Raw genomic sequence first — 20,547 nt, forward strand, 5'->3', positions numbered from 1 at the left:
ATTATCACCATCACCATTTTATCAGTCTGGAGCTGGAAGTCCCAGAGCCATGGTAAAATCGAGTAGCTGTCATAATAAAATAAAAAATAAAATAAAATGCTCTGCCGGCGATCTGTTGCTGATGTTAATAAACAACAGACTGTAGATGATCCGTAATCTGAACGGATTTAGTCTCTCTGACTTCTAAACATCACCATCAGCCACACATGTTCTGTACAGAAGAAGCCATTAAATCAGACAAATATCAATTAAAATCCCTCCAATTCGAAAACAATAAGAAGGGGATCCAACCTGCGTCCCTTTGCTCCGTGTCATCCCCCATCTCTCTCCCACCTTTCCTGTCTATCCACTGTCACTCTGAAATAAAGGGGAAAAAGCCCCCGCAAAATAATCTTTAACACAAAAAACAATCAAAAGTTTATATAAAACATCATCATGTTGAGTCGATTCTGAACCAGTCAGCTGTTAGATCAACCAGGCGTTTCCCATCATGCCCTGGGTCATGCAGTCGGTGGAAAGCAACTGCGCTGCCTGCCTCTCAAACCCTTGATCTCGTGAGGTTACCGTTGCCCACGTGTGCATGACGTCAGAGCAAGTCGGACACACATCTTACCGGAATCAGTGGCCTGAATTTCCTCTCATTATGCAATTATAATATTAGCAAAATCCCAATCAAACTGTCCAATTTTCATAAACACATTCTTTTGGCTTGGTCGCTCTTATTTAAACATAACTTCTCACCTCATCGATATTACATTTGGCATAATAAGGACATTCTGTTCAAAAACAAATCTTTATTTTTTGAAAACTGGTACAGGAATAATATTTAACTTGTTGGCCAACTCTTTGAATGGCAGACTGTACAGGTTTTTTTTAGATTGTTTGCGGAAATTTCAAATTCCTGTTTTGGTTCTGGAATCAGAATGCTGCTGGGAGGCATTCATTTCCCGTGGCCACTGACTCACAATATGGATTTATCTGAAACTGCTGTGGGGAGTTTATGCTTTTTTGCGGAGCGCCGTACTAAAAATAAAACAATTAGGACTTCATACCAAAAATATATTGTTAATATTCCTTATATAATCCCGTAGTGGAACAGTTTAATAGAGAATGTCCCTTGAAAAACGTTTTGGCCTTTCAAATATGTGCTTACTCATAAAGTGAGAGAAGTTATGTTTGCTGGACTTTGCAGACTCCCTGGGATATGATTTGTTTATGTATTTTGTAGTTGTGTGTATGTGTACTTGTATGTGTTGTTTGTAACTGCAAATGCTCTCATTAAATTAATTGAATTAAAAAATAAAATAAAATAATAACACACATCTAACCGGCTTGCACTGGACGGCGATCGCTGGTGATTGATTCTGTGCACCTTTGGAGGTGCCTCCCATAAACACATCTAAATCTCCAACAGAACTGTCTGTCTGTCTGTCTGTTCATTCTGATTCAATTCTATATGTTTTGTATACTGTACGGTAGTGTAGTTCGTGAACTCTGAAGATATCTTCAAGGGACAACTTAAACTCATCTTTGTAAAAAAAATATATAAATAAATAAATATATAAATATAATAAATAAATATATATATATATATATATATATATATATATAGATCTTACAGCAAGCTCTCTTTCTAAAGTTATTCAAAACCCTCTGCGCTTCCATCATTCGTCATTGGAAGTCACAAGTCAGTAATAAATGTTTCACAAATAAACGGGATGGTGTCCCATTTAAATACCAAATACAGTACATCATAGTATATGTACCATGACAAGCCCTAATCTATTTAAATCTGTCTGATTTGAGCATCAACACATGTAAAAGCCGAGCAGTAAACAAGTGATTGTGATTCCAAACATATCAGCACTACAGCGTAGCTTTAATTTATACTGTACATACGAACAAAAGTATTAAAATAGGTTTGCATTTCTATACATCAATAATGTTTACAGTGTCATCCTTTGAAGACAGGAATTAAATTAGATCAGAGATGACAGTTACAGTATATACAGTACAATTAACCTTGATACCTACATAATTAACATAATATGTACCCTAAGAGACAAAGATTTAAGAACCAAAGATTGATGCTCATTTGATCAGAGTACAGCACACAATGACAAAATAATTTCAGTTTCAGTAGACCTGGGATTTGATCGGGGGTATGGTGGAAAATTCACCCCAATATCAAAGAGGCTACTTTTAAACTTAATAGTTAGTGTTTGGCTAGAGATGCCATGCAAGCAGCAAACCAAAAAACCAAAAGCAAACCTCACATTTCATTTCAAAGGGACACAAAAGAAACAAGAAAAAACACTGGTATGGGTTTAAAATGCCACACTCTCACATTAATCTGCTTCTTTTAATATTGATGGAACTGTCAAAAAGAAAACCATTAAATACATTACTAAAGGGTTAGAAGCATGTAAGAAAATCGATAACAAAAACATTCTTAGAGCATCAATTAAAAAGTAAATCAAATTTTTAGAGGGAAGGCAAACGGCTTGATACAATACATGGTCAGAAAATGCCACGTCACCACTGTCTTCTGTCTTTATTTGTTCTTGCTAAATGGAAACGTGTGCCTTTAGGGAATTCTTCTTTTATACTGAGCATAATTAGGTTTACTGATATTAAGCTTGACATTTAATTTAGGCAACTTTTCAACTAGCAACGTAACAATGCAGCTAAAGATGGGAATGAACTTGTATAACTCTGCGGCACTTGCTTCCAGTGGCAAGAAAAACAGCCTATTGTCAGGTGTTTTTCCAAGCAACTGTTGAGGAAGAGGAAGACAAACACTCTGGTTACTATTGTTTCTGATTCTGCAGGCTCAAGAACATACCAATGTTAATAATAAAGAATGTGGAAGGACAACATCCATTTGATTTTGTTTCATTCAACCAACCAATAGGTGGAGCTCACTGTATTTTGCCCGTTTACTATCAGAGTCAACCAGTGATACGCCAGGCAGAGGCAGTCAATTATGGTCTACTGTTCCAATTAGCCATTCAATCTTTTAAATCAAAAATGTACTTTATATATATATATATATATATATATCATAGATTAATTTAATGGCAAACACAACCTAAGCAGTTAGAGTTGCATAGCAAGTACTATAGTATTTCATATGTTAAGACAAGACAAAATGTCTGCTGTAAAAAAGCCCTATTTAAAAAAAAAAAAAAAAAAAAACTGGTTTGACCATCTGGGAGAGCCACAACTGGTCGTTAAACAAAAACATTAGCGATATAGCATTATATATATATATATATATATATACACACACACACACACACACACACACACAGACAGACATGTTGGTGGATGAAAATAAAAGACAACCCAAATCCAATATTTAAATTCAAATGATCAAAAAACATAAGATCCATCAACAAGTGCTTTTGCCTACTGGTTATTGTAATTAAAAACGGGTTTTTTTTTTTGCGAGTCGTTCATTTGTATTTCAATTATTGTTCCAATTTTAGCTGCAACAGGTTAGCTGTCAAATGCAATTTTATGAAAAGCCAAAATAAATTGCAACTGAAAATGGTGTATAAAAAGGAATACATTACAGTAAAATGGTTGATTTTAACTGGCACCTTTGTAAGAGCTGAAATAGTTGGAAAGCCTTGTGTTAGGACTGAGAAAACGGCATTTTACATCTATGGTTATGAAAGTTTAATGGTGATGTCTGGACATGGCTACACAGACACCTAACGAAAACACTGTCACTTCAAAAACAGGCTGCAGTGCCATCATGTTGTCCAGTTTGTTTTTAAGCCCTCTTAAAGCAACAGGAGCATGAAGAGAAAATAAACTTCACAATTATAATTTTGCATTGACATTTCTTTATCATCCGTTATGCATTTCAAGTTTACACTGCACAGGAGAATGCGTGGAAAAAACAGCATGAGTATAAACATCAATCTCCGTATATTTTTATATATATATATGTTAATGTTTCTACTCATTTCCTGTTGTTCTCTGCTCCCTGTCAACAAAGAGTTTGGTATATTTTTTTTTTTTTCTTAGCGAGGCTTTCCAAAATCTGACCAGTTAAAGCTGTTGGTGTCGAGTACCTGTTCAAGGAAGATACTTGGACCATGGTAGACCTTTAGTTCAAGGTAGTTTTCCACCTGATATTCAGCTATACTGTACACGTTTTCCTCAGTGTCATTCATACAGTATTATCAAAAATAAAAGTCAAACTCTCTATATGTTCAAACTATATGTATGTTACTTATACATTTCTCACAACTTTAAATGATAGTGACAAAACGATCAAAAAAAAAAAAAAAAAATCAAAATATGAAAATAACCGAACTGCTTTGTAATGAAATGAATAAAAGTACATCTCACAAACATGACTAAAAAGGTGTTAATAGAGCCAACTGTTTTTCTATTTTGATTCAGAATACAACTGTGTCAGGATGGATGTTTATTCATTTTGTGAGGAGGGTCACAGAGATGGTAGCTTGACATACTTTCTCTTTTACACTTAACCTTTACATGCAATCTGAAGACACATTAGTATCGCCCATTTCAAGGTACCAGTGCTCTGTGTAAAAAAGACTGAGTGCACAGTCTGCAGAGTTTTACTTACTTGTGCATTAGTATGTGATTGTACAATCTATGTGTGCACTCTATACATTTTTCGTGTGAAAATAAATATACAAATTACATGAAAGTTAATGGATCTGACTGTTAATGGATAAATCTATAAATGACCAAAAGGCTCCCTTATGCACTTAGAAGAAAACTAAAGTATTCGAATGGAAATTAAAGAAGCCTCCAATTCCCAGAGGTCTACTTCCGTAACTTTACCTGAGCGACTACACAAACCTTTTGATTTCTGCACTTACTCCAAAAGCAACACACGGTTTGTTGCCATAGCACAATGCACAACACCAACCAGATGGCCTACCATTTAACCCTAACATCAATAAAGTGAACAGCAGATGTGCATCTGCTCATGCTTAACTCTGCATCTATTTCCACCTATTGCACGACTGCAAAGATCGCTATTTCAACCGAATGTGCAGCTGTAATCCTGACGTTTGAAGCAGCCACAGCCAAGACCTGCTCAGATTATAATCATTTAGAGGATGAGTATAGAACTGCACTAGAAATTGACATAACTTTTAAAAAGGGGCGCTATGCAGTTTTGGCAATTTCTTCGCCGTTTTTCTTCGCTTTTTGTCTCGCAGGTTTCTCTATAGAGCTCCCCCTATTGCTTCGGAATAGATATTTGGCAACACTGTGGAAAAACTCGCTCGGCCAGTCAGCTGTTTCCTCGTTCTCTGTTCCTCCGACAATGCTTTCTGCTTCTTTTTTTTGCCGGCTCAGCCATGACGATAGTGTGAAAAACTCCATCGCTACCTTGTTCTTATAGCTAGCCGGTTCCTGTATGTGTGCAGTGCAAATTAAGCTAAAAAAAAAAACTGCATAGTTCCCCTTTAACAAATATTAAATCTAAGAAGACTGGCTAAAGAGCCTGATGCTGGTATTTAATATCGCCACGATCATGTCAGCATCTACGCAAAAGAAAGAACAACAAAAGGCTCAAAGACAATTAGGTGTTGATGTGTCTCCTTATGAACACAAACCCATTTAGCAGTCTGTTTGAGAGCATTGGCCAATGATGCTCTCCTCCCACAAGAGGGGAAAAAAAAAAAAAGAATCTCAACGCTATAACCAATCCCTGACCAGATGGGCAGAAAGGAGTCAGTGGTCCTGCTGGATGCCATGTCTCTCTCTCTCAGGCTTCAGAAAGAGTGTGATATCGGGTTTGCAGTCACTCATTGACGTCCCAGATTTCAGAGAGCAGCGGGGGAAGCTTCTTGTCCTGGAGGCGAAGGGCAAAAACCTGCTCCGAGTGGACGCTGCTTAGTGTGCGAAGGCTCACCAACTTCATCAGCATACGGGGAAACATCAAATGATCCTGAGGAAACCATTGAAACTAGTTTAAAAAAAGAAAGAAATACTACTAGGAGAGAGTCACTTACAATTAGTAGCAGCATTACAGTAAAAAAAAAATAAATAAATAAAAAAGGAACAAAGTGTTTCTTCTCATCTGGCAAACAACTGCTCTTGCAACAATTCAAGCCCCCCCCCTCCAGTCTGAAAAAAAAAAAAAAAAACTTAACCTCAGCCCTGACCCAATGTGCTTGTTGTGATGACGACACCCAGATTAAGCTGACTAACTGTTGGTCACGAGAGAAGAGGTTGCGTAAAGCCCAGGCACTTACATTTGATCTCTTTATCATGATGTAAGAGCGCAATGCGTCCACGTAGGGTTGCTGCAGCCTCTCCACCAGCTCATGATCCTGCACGTTTGGCCGATCTGAACAGAGTTTACCCAACAAAACAAACACGTTTTATTTACTTTTATAGAAGATCAGATTTCTTTTTTGGTAAAAGGTGATTCATTGCTTTCTGAAAATGCAAGTGTAAATGGCCAATTTGTCCCTTAAAGAATTGACAGGGACATCATTAGCTCTAAATTAGGGCTGCACGATATGAGGAAAATATCCAATTGCGATTATTTTTGACTGATATTGCGATAGGATTCACGATATTGAAGGGAATGATCGTGTTTGTATCATTATTCTCATTTTCATTGACTAATATTAAATCTTAAAAAATGTAAAATGATTATAGTGCGATTTCTGAGAGGATCCGTACCAAACAAAGATGTTTTCTGTAGTCTGTAGGATGGGATTTGTAGGCCGGGACGTCTCTGCAGCGCCACAATACTTCATTCAGGACGGTTTGACACATACTTTGCCATTACCAAATATTGCGCCCCTCTGCGATTTGGATATTGCACTAGTCCGTATCGCGATTTCGATAAAATTGTGATTAAATGTGCAGCCCTACTCTAAATACACTTTCACTTTGAAGATTTACTGCATGTGTAGTTTATCAATTCTAACCTGCAGAAAAGATGTTGATGGCGATGAGCAGGGCATATTCTGCTTCGTCCAGATGTAGGTCATTCATTCCTTTTGAAAACTCAAAGATGGGGTTAATGAACTCAAACTGAAGCCCTGTGGAGGTGAGAGGGGCACACGCAAAAGAAAAGTCACCTTAAAGAAGGAACTCAGAAGAGCAACAAATGTTTCCTTTTCTATATAAATTACATATCAAATATTGTCAAAACTCTACGCAGTATTTATGAGTTCCATATTGTGCATTTCATTTCTGATTGTAACTGTCTAGGAGTCGAAATAGTTTAGGCATGCTTGGGTAGGGGGAAAAAAGGCTATTTGCATAGAGTAAGTATGGACAACTTGGTTAAGTCTGCTCATACTTTCGTTTTGCATGCGAGACAGATCGAATACAGGCAATCGGCTTAAGCGATAGCTAATATTTATATATTCCATAAACATCTGACAGGCAGAAATGAGTAAATGCACCTGCTTTGGCGAAATCCTCCTTATTATAGCTGAAATCCTTCAGAAACGTAATGCTGTCGATAGCAGGGTTGTACCGCCGAGATGTCTCCAGCAGCATAATCTGAGGAAGACAAACATATCTTGGTGAGTGGAATATTAATATACAGCCAAACTAAGTCAAACAGATATGCAGAGATACCCAAATAAATTGTCAAAAATAAATGCAGTAAGCAACTACCTTTTTAAAACAGCAGTAGAATGTCTATCATTGACATCAAATTAATAAATGCATTACTAAATTATGTTGCATATTGCTAAAACTAACAAATTAAGACCGCACTACCACATTTTGAAATGAGCCCGTTGTTCAAGCTCTTGCATTTGGTTCACTTGTAGCATATTCAAGAATGTGCTGATTTGAAGTCAATGATGTGCAGTTACAATACCTTGTATTCATAGAGAAACCAACTTTTCAAACTGTAAGTTACAGCCACAAGAAACATGCCGCGCGATAAATAATGACAAACCTCAATGGTTGACGTCTTCAATAGAGCAATCTGGTCCTCCCTCGTGAGCTCCAAGAAACCAGGAAGCTGTTTAGCAAAATCCACAATCTCCTGGACTGACATGATTGCAAGCTCAGTGAAGTGGGCGAACCGCTGCTGACGCACTTCTCGGTTCTGCATGTCCTGACTCTGTGGCCACGGCTGTGGGAGGCACACACCAAAAACATTCATTTACTGGTTAGCATAGAGTAGCGATCAGGATTAACCGATTCTGCCATAACCGCGGTTCCATAACCGGAAGAATTGTATATATAGTTTATAAGATGGATAGAGTCTTTATTGTCCCATAGGGATAATCATTTCCACAAAACTACTTTGCATGTTCCATAGCACAACAACACATATAAAAACACATAAAACATGTAACACATAATCACATTAGGACACCCACATAGACACATCAAATGTGAAAACTACAAAGCAACTGAGGTGGTGGCGTTCATTGTAATTAATGATAATAAATATTTGACTTCATTTTCTATATTAGAAATATTCTCCATGACTCTCAATCTACCTACACACACCAGCAGATACACAGCAACAACATTTTGTTTCTATAGCAGCCATATTTTCTCCTGAAGCTACCATGTCCTGGCAGAATATTGGCCACCCAAACTGAACACCTATTAGAGCTGGGCGATATGGGGGGGAAAAAAAAATAAATAAATAAATAAATCAGATATCACGATATTGTTGACCAAATACATCAATATCGATGTTGCGGCGATATTGTAGGGTTGACAATTGGTGCTTACAAAAAAATATTTACACAATGAGATTTTTGATAAATAATCATCATTAATGTGTATATAATTAAGTGGGTGAAGGCAAATAATAGAAACGCTAAAACAGTCTATTAAAACCAGGGACAGATAACATTTGTGTCATATCACGATATTACGATATCCAAAATCTAAGACGATATCCAGTCTCATATCACGATATCAATATAATATCGATATATATTGCCCAGCCCTAACACCTACCCAAAATGAAGCCCTGTACTTATTAAGGTGAAGATAATTTTGTTGTCCTAATTAATCGTTACTAGCGCAAACCACACAACAGTATGAAGGTACTGTTTTATTTATTTGGCCATGTCTTTAAGTAGGTCTACTAAATATAGCAATATGTGGGTGTAATAACATCACTGGTTTCTATATGCTAAATATTACATGAGAGACTGGTCAAAAACAACCCAAATCTATCCTCAGAGACGTTAACTTACTGTCACTTTCGGTCGGTCAAGGAAAGACCTTTTGTTGCATTGCTTCTGCATGGACACCAGCTTCTCAATCATGTCCTGCTGCTGTGGATCCAGTGCGGCCGTTTCCTGCGGAGGAGTGGGGGTGACCACTGTGGATGTGCGGGCCGTTTCCTCCTCGTGCTGCTTTTTCATCTTCTTCAGTCGGATTTGTTCCTCAGAAAGCACACCTACAGTTTAAAGAGGTATAAACTCAGCTCAATCTCTGATTTAATAGGGTGTTCCATTTTATTCTGAAATGCAGTGGAATCTAAGTTTTCTCTAGCTCTGATTTATTTGGTATATACAGACACTTACACTGCTCCAGCATGCCCGCTTCCCGACACTTGCGCAGGCGGCACTGCTGGCACTTGCGCCGCATGTACATGTCCATTTCACAGCGGCCGTTGTTCTTGCAGTTGTACTGGGCACTTTTAATGACGCTGCGTCGAAAGAACCCCTTGCAGCCCTCACAGCTCAACACGTTGTAATGGAAACCAGAGGCCTTGTCACCACATACACTGCACACCTCATTGCCCAGCATTTTTGGCGCAGGCCCCTTCTTTCTCTTCACTGGCTGACCATCTATACACATAAACACAAAAAGGGGTGATAAACCATATTAAGAACTTTTAATTTCAGTCGCAATTCTTTGATGCAGCCACTTGTATTAGATTAAACTTTATTGTCATTGTGCAGAGTACAAGTACAAAGGCAACGAAATGCAGTTTGCGTCCAACCAGAAGTGCAAAAAGAGCAGAAAAGTGCAATGTGATATTCAAGTATAGACAGGACAAGAAATATAGTGCAGTGTAGACAGTAGTGTACAGTTGGTTAACAGAAGGTGGTTTAGAGTAATATAAATTAAATATAAATGTGTGCAGTGTAGGGGTGGGTACGGTTCATGAAAAAACATCTGAACCGCTCGGTTCGCATGTCTCGGTACGGAGCGTGTGCGTGTGTGTGTGTGTGTGTGTGTGTGTCGCACGGTTCGTCAGTACACTGTTAATGTGCACTAACCACTTACTGCCGTAGTGCCCACTTTCGACACCTACGTTAAAACACTTAGTGGAAACGACGAGGGGGATGAGCGTGATGAACGCAACACATGGCAGCTGATTGGACGAACGCGTCACGTGGTTCTTGCTGCTCCCGAATTTCAAAACAGACTCTAATGGCGTCTCGTTCTAAATACGATCTTGTATTTTACGAAAATAGTTCACCTGAAAACATTTGAAACACGCTAAATCTGTCTGCTTTTTTGATCGACAAAGGTCAGTTTAAAAGATTTTCGTCAGATTTTGAGAGGCGCCGAGCCGACCGCTCCTCAGGTGGAGTGTGCAGTGCTGCTGCTGCAGGTCACGTCACATGCAGAAACGCTAAGTGGGAGAGATGAGGAAGGCTGCCCGGAGTTGGAGGATGCACTAGCGTCGTGTATATAGTCTGGTGTGTGGGAACATTTTGGATTCCATGTTACCTATGATGACAGCGGAAATAAAACAATAGATAGAACTGCCACTGTGTGCATGTATTGTGCAACATGCATTCAACATGCTAATTTTAGCTATATATCATATGCTGAAGTATATTTCTGGAGTGTTAAAGATTAAAAGAAAAAATAACAAGAACCGTACAGAACCGAAAACCATGACCCTAAAACCGTGATACGAACCGAACCGTGGGTTTTGTGAACCGTACCACCCCTAGTGCAGTGTATTAGCAGTTACCTTATAAGAGCAGAATAAATATGGCTATGTAATATGAACAATGTATGAACATGCACAGATATTTGCAATGTAGCAGCAGTAACATAATAGTAGTAAAAATAATATAGATATATGCAGTGTATTATAAGAAAACCAGAATAAATATAGATATTCAGTATGAACCATATAGACAGATATGTACAGTATGTACAGCTATGTGCAGTGTGGTAACAGTACCATTGTAGTGCAGAAACAGTAACATTATAAGAGTAGTGAGAATAAGTGTATGTGCAGGATGAATAGTATGAAGATGTATGGCTATGTATGTGTTACAGTATGTACATTTGTAAATAAATAGAACACCATGGGTGGGATCGGAGGGTTGGGGGCTTAGTTGGTTGGTTGTCACCGGGATGCAGAGCTAGAGTTCAGAAGGGTGACAGCCGCAGGAAAGAAGCTTCCTCTGAACCTGCTGGTTCAGGTGTGGAAAGACGCCTTCCGGAGGGAGGGGAGTGGGGTGAACAGTCTGTGGTTGGGGTGAGAGCAGTCTTTGATCACTTGCCCGGGATGGCCTCAATGGAGGGGAGTGAGGAACCAATGATGCAGTTTTCACCACCCTCTGCAGTGCTTTACGGTCGTAGGCAGAGCAGTTGCCATACCAAACTGTGACACAGTTGGGGAGGATGCTCTCGACGGTGCAGCGGTAGAAGTTCACCAGGATCTGAGGAGACAGGTGGACCTTCTTGGGTCTCCTCAGAAAAAAAAAGAGATGCTGGTGAGCCTTCTTGATCAGGGTAGAGGTGTAGAGGGTCCAAGAAACTTGAAGCTGGTGACACGCTCCACCTCAGTCCTGTTGATGAGAATGGGGATGCGTGTGCTAGCTTTAGACTTCCTGAAGTCCACAATGAGCTCTTTGGTCTTCTTGGTGTTGAGAGCCAGGTTGTTGTCAGTGCACCACGAGGTTAGGTGCTGGACCTCCTGCATGTAGGCCGTCTCATCGTGGTTGCTGATGAGACCAATCACCGTAGTGTCATCTGCAAACTTCACAATGGTGTTAGAGCCATGTACAGGTGTGCAGTCGTAGGTGAAGAGGGAGTAAAGGAGAGGGCTCAGCACACATCCCTGTGGTACGCCGGTTTTCAGGGTGATGGTTGAGGAGGTGTGATTATCTAACCTAACAGACTGAGGTCTGTTGGTGAGGAAGTCCAGAATCCAGTTAGAGGGAGGTATTGATGCCCAGTTTAGAGGGGATGATGGTGTTGAATGCTGAACTAAAATCAATGAACAGCATTCTCACATAGGTGTTGCTATTTTCAAGGTGGGACAGGGCAGAGTGAAGTGCCGTAGAGATGGCATCCTCTGTGCTCCTGTTCTGGATTGTGAGTACTGAAAAGTATTTTCGGCGACTGAAAAAGGCACGTGTTGAGGATGAGGACCAGCCTGAACCAGAGGTATCAGTCTAAAACAGAGCTGAACAGTCCGACTAGAGTAATTAGTTATGTTATTAATTTGTTTACAATATTTTCAGGCTTCAACCAGTGAAAGACAGGGTCAGGGAGAGAGAGAGAGATATTTGTTAGGCATTGAAGTAGGAGAGGTCAGCATCCAACAGCGGCTCCTCAGTTTTTGATTGTTGCAAAAATAAGTACACCCTTTTTGATGCCTCTTTTCAGGTTAGCCCTGGATGAGCTATAGGCTTGAGCATCACCTGATCTTAATGTGATGTCTCGTGCCTTCATCCATGGCTTCTGATTAAGGAAAGTTGTATCTGTTTGAGGGTGGTGACACTGTTGATGTTTGAGTTGATACAGTCCAGAACGGAGGAGGCATATGAATCAATGTCCGTGTGGGAGTCATGGGTGGCCTGAGGGTCGAACACTCGCCAGTCAGTGTTTTCAAAATGCTTCTGAAGTGCCTATTCAGCCCCCTCTGGTGACACCGACTGTTCGTACTGTTGGTTTCACACGTTCTATTAGTGCTGAAGATTTGGGCAGTAGAAACAATGAGAGGTGATCCGAGTGCCCTAGATGGGAGAGGGGAGCAGCTTTGTATGCATCAGCCATATTTGTGTAGACTTGGTCTAAAGTCTTTTCTCCTCTTGTATACTGAGGGTTATTCAACTTGTGCTGGAAGCTAAACAATGTCTGCTTGTCTTCCTTTTTACTTAATACATTTGTTTTAGTACTTCAAGGCATCCTATCTAAACAGATTGGTATACAGGACTGTATGGAACCTAACATTTTAGTAGATAATATACCTGCATATATGTACATGAATATGAAAAGCCTATTCTGCAATTAAGATAGAGATTAATACCCACAACTGCTGTATATAAAAATGGTCAAAGTATGGGCAAGACATGTCTGAGATTAAAGCCCAGTTTAGAGCAAAGATTTGCGACGAGATGAAAATAGCAGGGAAAAGTTCCAGTGGTGTGAACTGGCCCGTCTCAAGACTCATCTTGTAAACCTGTTTAAACAGCCCGTATCAGCTCGTAGCAAAGTCAGCTGGTCAAGTCAGTTTAAAACTGTCAGCTGGTCCAAATGGCAGAGTTTTGGACGAAGGAAAGAGAGGATCTAGTCATCAATTTGTTTGAGGAAAAGCAACATCTGTATGACACAAACCTTAAAAAAATGTAACTTGGGTAGGAAAATACTAGGCCTAATCTTCCCACCCCTGTGTAATTGGATATATCATACAGAACAGTGTTATAAAGTGTATGTTTTTTTGTCAGTATCTATGGGCTGTAGCTTCCCTGTCGCTAAGAAGCCCAGTGTTTATCATCAGCCTTTCCCCTGGTGAAATACTGTCTCGATAGTGTTTTCTCTGCTGATTAGAGGGGACACCAACTCCTCTAAACGACGCAACTACTTCGGGAATAGACAGGGAGAAATTGACAAAAGAGGCTCTTGGGTATTCCGTTGAAGCACCCATGGATAGCACCAAATTCTCGACCCTCTCGTTTTTTGTTTTTGTTTTTGCCACTACTAGAAATGCAGATGTAGCTGTAGCTCCCTATCACCATTCGCATTCATATTTTATTACGCTACAAAACGAACAAACGTACAGAGAGTCTGGCCGCATTTGTGTAAACTGGCAGATTTCAGAACAGAACGCATTGCAACTAATTTAGTTGCAGTTTTCAACTTGTCTTTGGTCTGAACTGGGCGTTGAAGATTGGCAGAAAACAAAAATACTGGTTAGTCTAGTCACACACACACTTTTTTCCCAGAATGGTAATGCATTCCGTAACATCTGGTTTTTCTACAACTATGACTAATGGTAGTGACTAAAGCAGCTTACTGTGTAACGCTACTTCAGAAGAAAATGTTGTACGACTACATTTTCCTGACAAAGATATGTTACTGGTTACGATGCAGATCCAGACATCAGTCACAAAACATCACAAGAAAAGTACGATGCATTATTATTCATTCAACCATCTAGCATTATATTAGAGTTGAAAGCTCCATCTTGAATAGATGTGAAGTACATTGTGCTAAAAAAAAATTGTCATTTTAGTCATCATTTTCTGACGAAGAACACACTTCCCCTCAACTGACTTTAGCAGTATAGATAACAGACACTCAACGGTCCCGTTATTGCCGACATGTGAACCAAGCACAGACACAACACTGCCTCATTCACAGACTCATGGAGGTGCGCCGCTGCAGAATGAAACCGCCAATTAGATTAATTACCTTATTAATCGAAGGTGCTGGAGTAGTTCTGGATCGTTTTGGGCCCACTTTAACCTCTAGTTGAATGATTATGAATGCAGCTTACTCCAAGTCAGTTTAATTAATACTTCAGCGGAGATATTAATTTCCAAACATGTCTAAGCTGTCCTATCACATAAAGGCCTAAATTGCCAAAAAAAAAAAAAAAATCTTTAAAAAATGTAATGTCAGTTCTGGAGAGAAACATTTCAGTTGGGTACTGCGGCTGTTAAAGGTAAGTACTTTCCTCTCACCTATGCTGGCGGCAGATGTGTCACCTGCAGATGGGTCCAGCTTAATGTCCCCTGGCTCGACCTGCAGAGGGCTACTCATGTCAGTCAGTAAAGGGCCATTATGGGGGGGGGCGGGGAAGTCATCTGGCTGGGAGAGGTCAGCCAGCGACAGCAGGCCGTCATGCTTCATTGTGGCGCTTCCACTGCTCTCCTCAACCAAGCAGTCCAGCTGCAGCTCAGAGGCCCCGTCAAACACTTTACTCTCATCTGATAGAGACAAAAACACATTCACATTTAAAACATCAGCCAACTTGTACCATCATTCAGCTTGTCTTTATCCCAGGTGTCCACAATAAATGTTGACGTTCATCAGCCAGAAGCTGGTACACAACAGAAACACACATTCAATATAATGCAATACTTATGGTATAAATACTACTTTTGTGAAGCTTATAATACTACACGTCTGCTGAAATCGCTCTTTTGTTTGAGGCTACAGAAATCAGAGCAGTCATGCAACTTATGGATGCATTTCAGAAAACTGATTCAGCAGACGTCCATGCATGAACTTGGTTTTATTATATAAATCAAAATAGATGATGGAATAAAAAGGCCAGCCTGGATAGCCAATTCTAGAGCGTACAACAAGACAATTGTACAAACTCGCTGGCACATTAAAACAAAGCTTTACTGAGAGAACTGAACCCTGTCCAGTTTGATCTCGTACATTAATACGACTAATACAGTGGTTCCTCTTACCATGACCAACATCTGGGATATCAGTCACAGACAACGTGGACATCTTCTGCACAGCAGCTTGTCATTACGAAATCAACTTGTACCTGTGCAATTAAAATAACAATCACACTCAATGACGATGGCAATTTGACAAGTATAACCAAATAAAGAGACTTACGTATTAAAGTGTGGGGGAAAAAAAGGAAAGGGATTTAAGCCTGTTGACACTGTATACATGTACACATTAAAACGAGGGATGTGGTTATATTACATCAATGGCAGGGAAATCATAATCACACGCCGTTCTTAGAAAGATCTGAATATGAAAGTTCTTAGAATCAACTAAGATCCTACCTAAAATGTGTGCACAGGAAAGCCAACTGGCTGTAAAAGCAGAAATGAAAGTTTGTCATGTGCCACATATGGGTGCATTTCAGGAAACTGATTCAGCAGACAGACGCGCAGGACTTGGGCTATTCTTAACCAAAAATATAGGCTTTCTGCCATTTATTGCGACAAATTAAAATAACTCATTAAAAAGATGTACTTTTTGTGTGATATAATAATATCATAAAGCGCTGTACTTCAAACCCATTTCATGACAAATTCATGACTATTATATCAATTATGGTAGCGATTTTTTAAAACTTACTCTCAGGCGCTGTGATAAAATATAAGTAAAAAAATAAAAGTATTAGAACAAAAAGTCACCAGTGAGATAACTCAAGGGAGTCTAGGGCTGACCCAAATGATTCAAAGCTTCAACCGTTGCCATGGTCATCAAAGTCCAAATCAGTATTTAAATGCTTCGTGGGGGTTGTTGTTGTTTTTTTTTTAAGTTATAACATATGCATGTATTCAAATATATTTAAATATTTCTCACTGACGCTTCAAAGCCCCAAACATGGTGTTTGAGACAGCCCTAAGACAGTCACAACAAAGATTATGAAGTCAGGTCAAGCTCAACACTGAACGGATGAAAGGAAAATGATGGAACAATTGTGATTAAACACGACTGTCGCAAATCACGTAACTCGTCAAGTTGCGTTCACTGGAATACAAAAAGGGAAAACCATAATAGAAAACAGAACACGTGAAAAAAGCCACGATAGCGGTGACAACAATTATTTTAAAAGCCCCGCTGATAAGCTTCTAAATACCATAGTACACTAGTAGTAGGAGGTTATTGTTCCAGCAGGTCAAGATAAAAGCTTTAACACAAGAGGTAATAATAAAGATGCCTTGGCGGCTTTGGGCTTTCTTTTTCTTTTATACGACTGTGATCACGTAATGTCGGCTTATATCACACTCAAATACTAATTATTATACTAATTACTAATAATACTAAATTATGTTTTTCTTTTTAATAAATAATAGCTTATATTTTTCTACTAAAAACAACGTGACCACTACAAAGCAGTTTTGCCATAGATAACATCAGTTGATGCCTAAATAAAAACAAAAATAGACAACATTTTGTTACATAGCCTCATTTAGCTCAAATTAATTTGCAACAGCGCTGTGACCAGCATAGTGGCGGACTGACCTTACCTTTGAAGTTGATGTCTTATTTATCGTCTACCCATCCTGGCCATGTGAGTCCACAACCTCATTCTGTCGATATTCCTGCGTTGAGGGAGTATTTGCTCGCGTGATGAGTCTTGAGGATGCCAAACTCCCAGTGACCTATTGGGCGGAAGTTTAATGATTCGATATCTTCAAGACAGTGAGTAGGAAAGAAGATGAGTCCTTTTCTACAATGCCCAATGGGAGACAGGAGGGAAGACAGAGAGAGTGAGAGAGAGAGGGAGGGAGGGAGGGAGGGAGAAAGAGGGAACACAAGAGGTTACTATTGGTCATTTGCATTGCTCATAAATCCCCACAGGGCTGTGGTGCCCCAGCCTTTTTCCCTTTTTGAGTATTTAAGCAGCCCATTTTTACTAAAAACAGCCTCATTGCACACAGACACCTAGGGATGACCCTGTCTTTTCCAGTATTGTATAACCAGTATTGTGGCCCTCTGCCTCAGAATCTGTAAAGGTTGTTACCACTCGAAGCCTTTCTCACAAAAATGCCACACACCGTATAAAGAGAAAATTCACACAACATTACATCTAGCTAGACTTAGAACCTGTCTAATATTAACATATTGAGAAACCACAAATCAAGAAATGTCAAATGCCATGTCAGCATAGTGGATCATAAGTCTAAGCTCGTTTCCTTTCTGTTAAAGCAAGATCTGAAATCGGTTTTACAGACAGTAGATCTGGTAATTAAACGGTATCAAGTTTTATTGGGGGAATTCACATTCTTTGGTTGTAAAACATGTCTACTTTGCCTGTAACCTCATGTCATCCCCACACTGATCTCTCTGCACAAGTCCAATGTCCCCTGCATCTTATCAGCCAGTCACCTTTGTCCATGAACATGTTTTCATAGAGTGCTGGAAATGAAATGAATACACCAACAAAATCAATGAAGCACTGAATACCATTGAACACTTCTTTTTTTGTTTTTCAACCTCACACTACTGGCCACACAATCATCACTGATACATTATACCTTAGCATCTAACTTAAAAGACAGGACCAGTTCTTATATTACGCATGTCAACTAATCAAACGTCAGTTTGCTCCATGATGAACAAGTTTGTAATTCGACTCGATTTGTAAAGCCAAGAAAGTATCTTGCTGCAAATTAGACTGCTTATTACACAGCACATGTAAATATAAGTGAGGTGAGATGAAACTAGTGCCAAAACAATGACTCCATCAGCACCAATTTAGATAATCAATTACTCATTTAGTCATTTTCAAGGCAGCAATACTAAAAAAAAAAAATGAGTATTTGCTGGTGTCTTCTATGATTGTTTAAGACTCCTGGTTGGACAAAATGAGTAATTCTGTAATAAATGTATTTTTTTTTTTACAAATATCTGACATGTTATAGACCAAACAATGTACCATTGCAGTTCTATTAGCAACACTGTGCTGAGGACATTGACAAAGCCTGTAAAAATTGCAGCAATGTATCAATTGGTCATCGTCAGCAAACCATGTTGGTGGGTTATGGAGTGATTGTGAGAAAGCTGTGCTTATACTGTAAGTGTACAAATACAGTCAGCATGACTGACTGGGAAATGTCCTTTTCTAAAAGTCTCAAGAGTGCCAACGGATGTAACCTTCTCCGGTGAAGCAAAAATGGACTACATTACTCAGCAACAACTTGGAGTGAAAAGCAAAGAGTCAGTGCTTTCAGGAGTCACAGGCTCCAAAACGAATTAAAGTTCCCACACTGATGGAAGAAGTAGTACATTTAGTGATTCAAGGTCTTGCAGACCCACCCAGATATTTTCACTTCTTCTGAAAAGAGAGCTCTGCTCAAGTTAACACCATAGACAATGAAAGAAAACACTGGGTGGAGCTGTGCTGGGAATTATGTGAGGTCACCACCAGACTAATAAAAATGATAAAGATGCAGGACATACAGCTAACAAGTTTATAAATTACACGCCCACACAGAAGACTAATCAGACAAAATAAGTGAAATCACCTGTGTAAGTGGACCAGGGATATTTAGGGGCTTTCAGTTAAATCGTTGTTTTTAGACATATGCACACTGCAGCCACTAATACCTAGCAAAGGACAAGAAGTAAGACCAAACTGTAAAGCTAAATGAGCTCATTGGCAGTTAACGTTAGCACCAGGGGATAACTTAGCTACGGTAACGTTAGCTAACTAGTTAAGCCAGTGTCCGTTAATTGTCATTGTCAAAAAAAAGAGCATGTGGCAATTTAAAACCAACACATTTGACAAGGTTCGTGTTGACACTGCTGATACCTGCTTGCAGTTTGAACACAGACTTGCGGCTAACATTAGCCAAGTTGGTTCATATTGTCAATTAACGTTAACTGGTAGCTAGACAAACAAATACAGCCAGTTAACGTTAGCTAAATGTCGGCGTGTAAACATTAGCTTGCGTTAACCATATTTTGATGTAACATTACCATTGGTTAACGTTAGCTAGCTAACTCGCTAGCCTTCAAACATTGTTTGGATTAAACTGTAAAACTGGATGTTTACGTGAGATTAGCTTCATAGCTTCAATCCAAACAAGGCCAATCGCGTTAGTTAGCCTAACGCACTCCAAAGCAACTCCCTTTTTTAACAGGTTCAACTTAACGTTAGCTAGCTTCATATCACGGCTACCACAAAGAAGAAGACATGAATTACCATCACACATGGCAAAATGTGTTGACTTGCCAGTGACTTGACGAGTGTTCAACTACTTGTTAGTTGGGGTATGCCACTCCGTCCGTTTGTGGCTGTTGACAGCAGCTCTGACAACCGAATTTAGCATGTTAGCTCACTAGCTAGCGTAGCTAATCATCATGTGATTCTGCCTCAGCGGCTCGGCTGCTGGGTGGGCTGGCGCAGCAGGAAACACATTGCATCAGGCTCAGAGCCACTACCATTTAGTGCCCAGTGTGCAGTCTTACAGGCAGCTGGCAGTGGCGCAATTTTGAAAGAACAGACCAAGAGAGATGTATTTGAAAATGTGTAGATTCTAAGATTTATAAATGTGTTACATTAGAAAGTAATCTAGTGATGGGCGAATGAAGCGTGATGAAGGTTTGGGGCTTTCTTTCTATTTGTGCCAAAAAAAGATTCGAAGCTTTGGTATGGGGCTTCAAACACAGCGAACACAGGGACATCTGGTGGCTTGCAAAACGTATAGCAGCCATGAATGTTTGCCCTTTGATACGGCACTACAACGTCTCTCTGATTTGAATAGTTTGTCTCATATGTGCAATAAAAGTTCAACTGGCAAGCCTGCGTGTTATTACATCTGTAAAACGTTTGATCAGAAGTGCTGCATTAAATGTAGATGGCAATGTTACAGTAGTTGTTTTAATGCATTAGGCCTATCCAAAAAGCCT

At 39.5% G+C, this 20,547-nt stretch overlaps 1 protein-coding gene across 5 annotated transcripts; it reads right to left on the bottom strand.

Moving 5' to 3' along the window:
* Positions 1-1,862: 1,862 nt before the first annotated feature.
* On the bottom strand, positions 1,863-20,048 carry nr1h3 (nuclear receptor subfamily 1, group H, member 3). 5 transcript variants are annotated; one of them, XM_078266852.1, is made up of 11 exons: positions 19,871-20,048; positions 17,160-17,294; positions 15,630-15,712; positions 14,892-15,137; positions 9,531-9,797; positions 9,198-9,403; positions 7,931-8,110; positions 7,425-7,524; positions 6,942-7,055; positions 6,255-6,349; positions 1,863-5,965 (listed from the first exon to the last, which is right to left on the bottom strand). In XM_078266852.1, exons 3-11 carry the CDS (start codon positions 15,670-15,672, stop codon positions 5,801-5,803), a joined length of 1,416 nt encoding a protein of 471 aa, XP_078122978.1. In that variant the 5' UTR covers positions 15,673-15,712; positions 17,160-17,294; positions 19,871-20,048; the 3' UTR covers positions 1,863-5,800. The 5 variants fall into 5 exon arrangements, with proteins under 5 accessions (XP_078122978.1, XP_078122820.1, XP_078122888.1 ...); XM_078266694.1 differs by having other exon boundaries at positions 17,160-17,362; XM_078266762.1 differs by having other exon boundaries at positions 19,841-20,048.
* Positions 20,049-20,547: the final 499 nt, after the last annotated feature.

Source organism: Sander vitreus, chromosome 1, assembly GCF_031162955.1.
Source record: "Sander vitreus isolate 19-12246 chromosome 1, sanVit1, whole genome shotgun sequence".
Classification (NCBI taxonomy): Eukaryota; Metazoa; Chordata; class Actinopteri; order Perciformes; family Percidae; genus Sander; species Sander vitreus.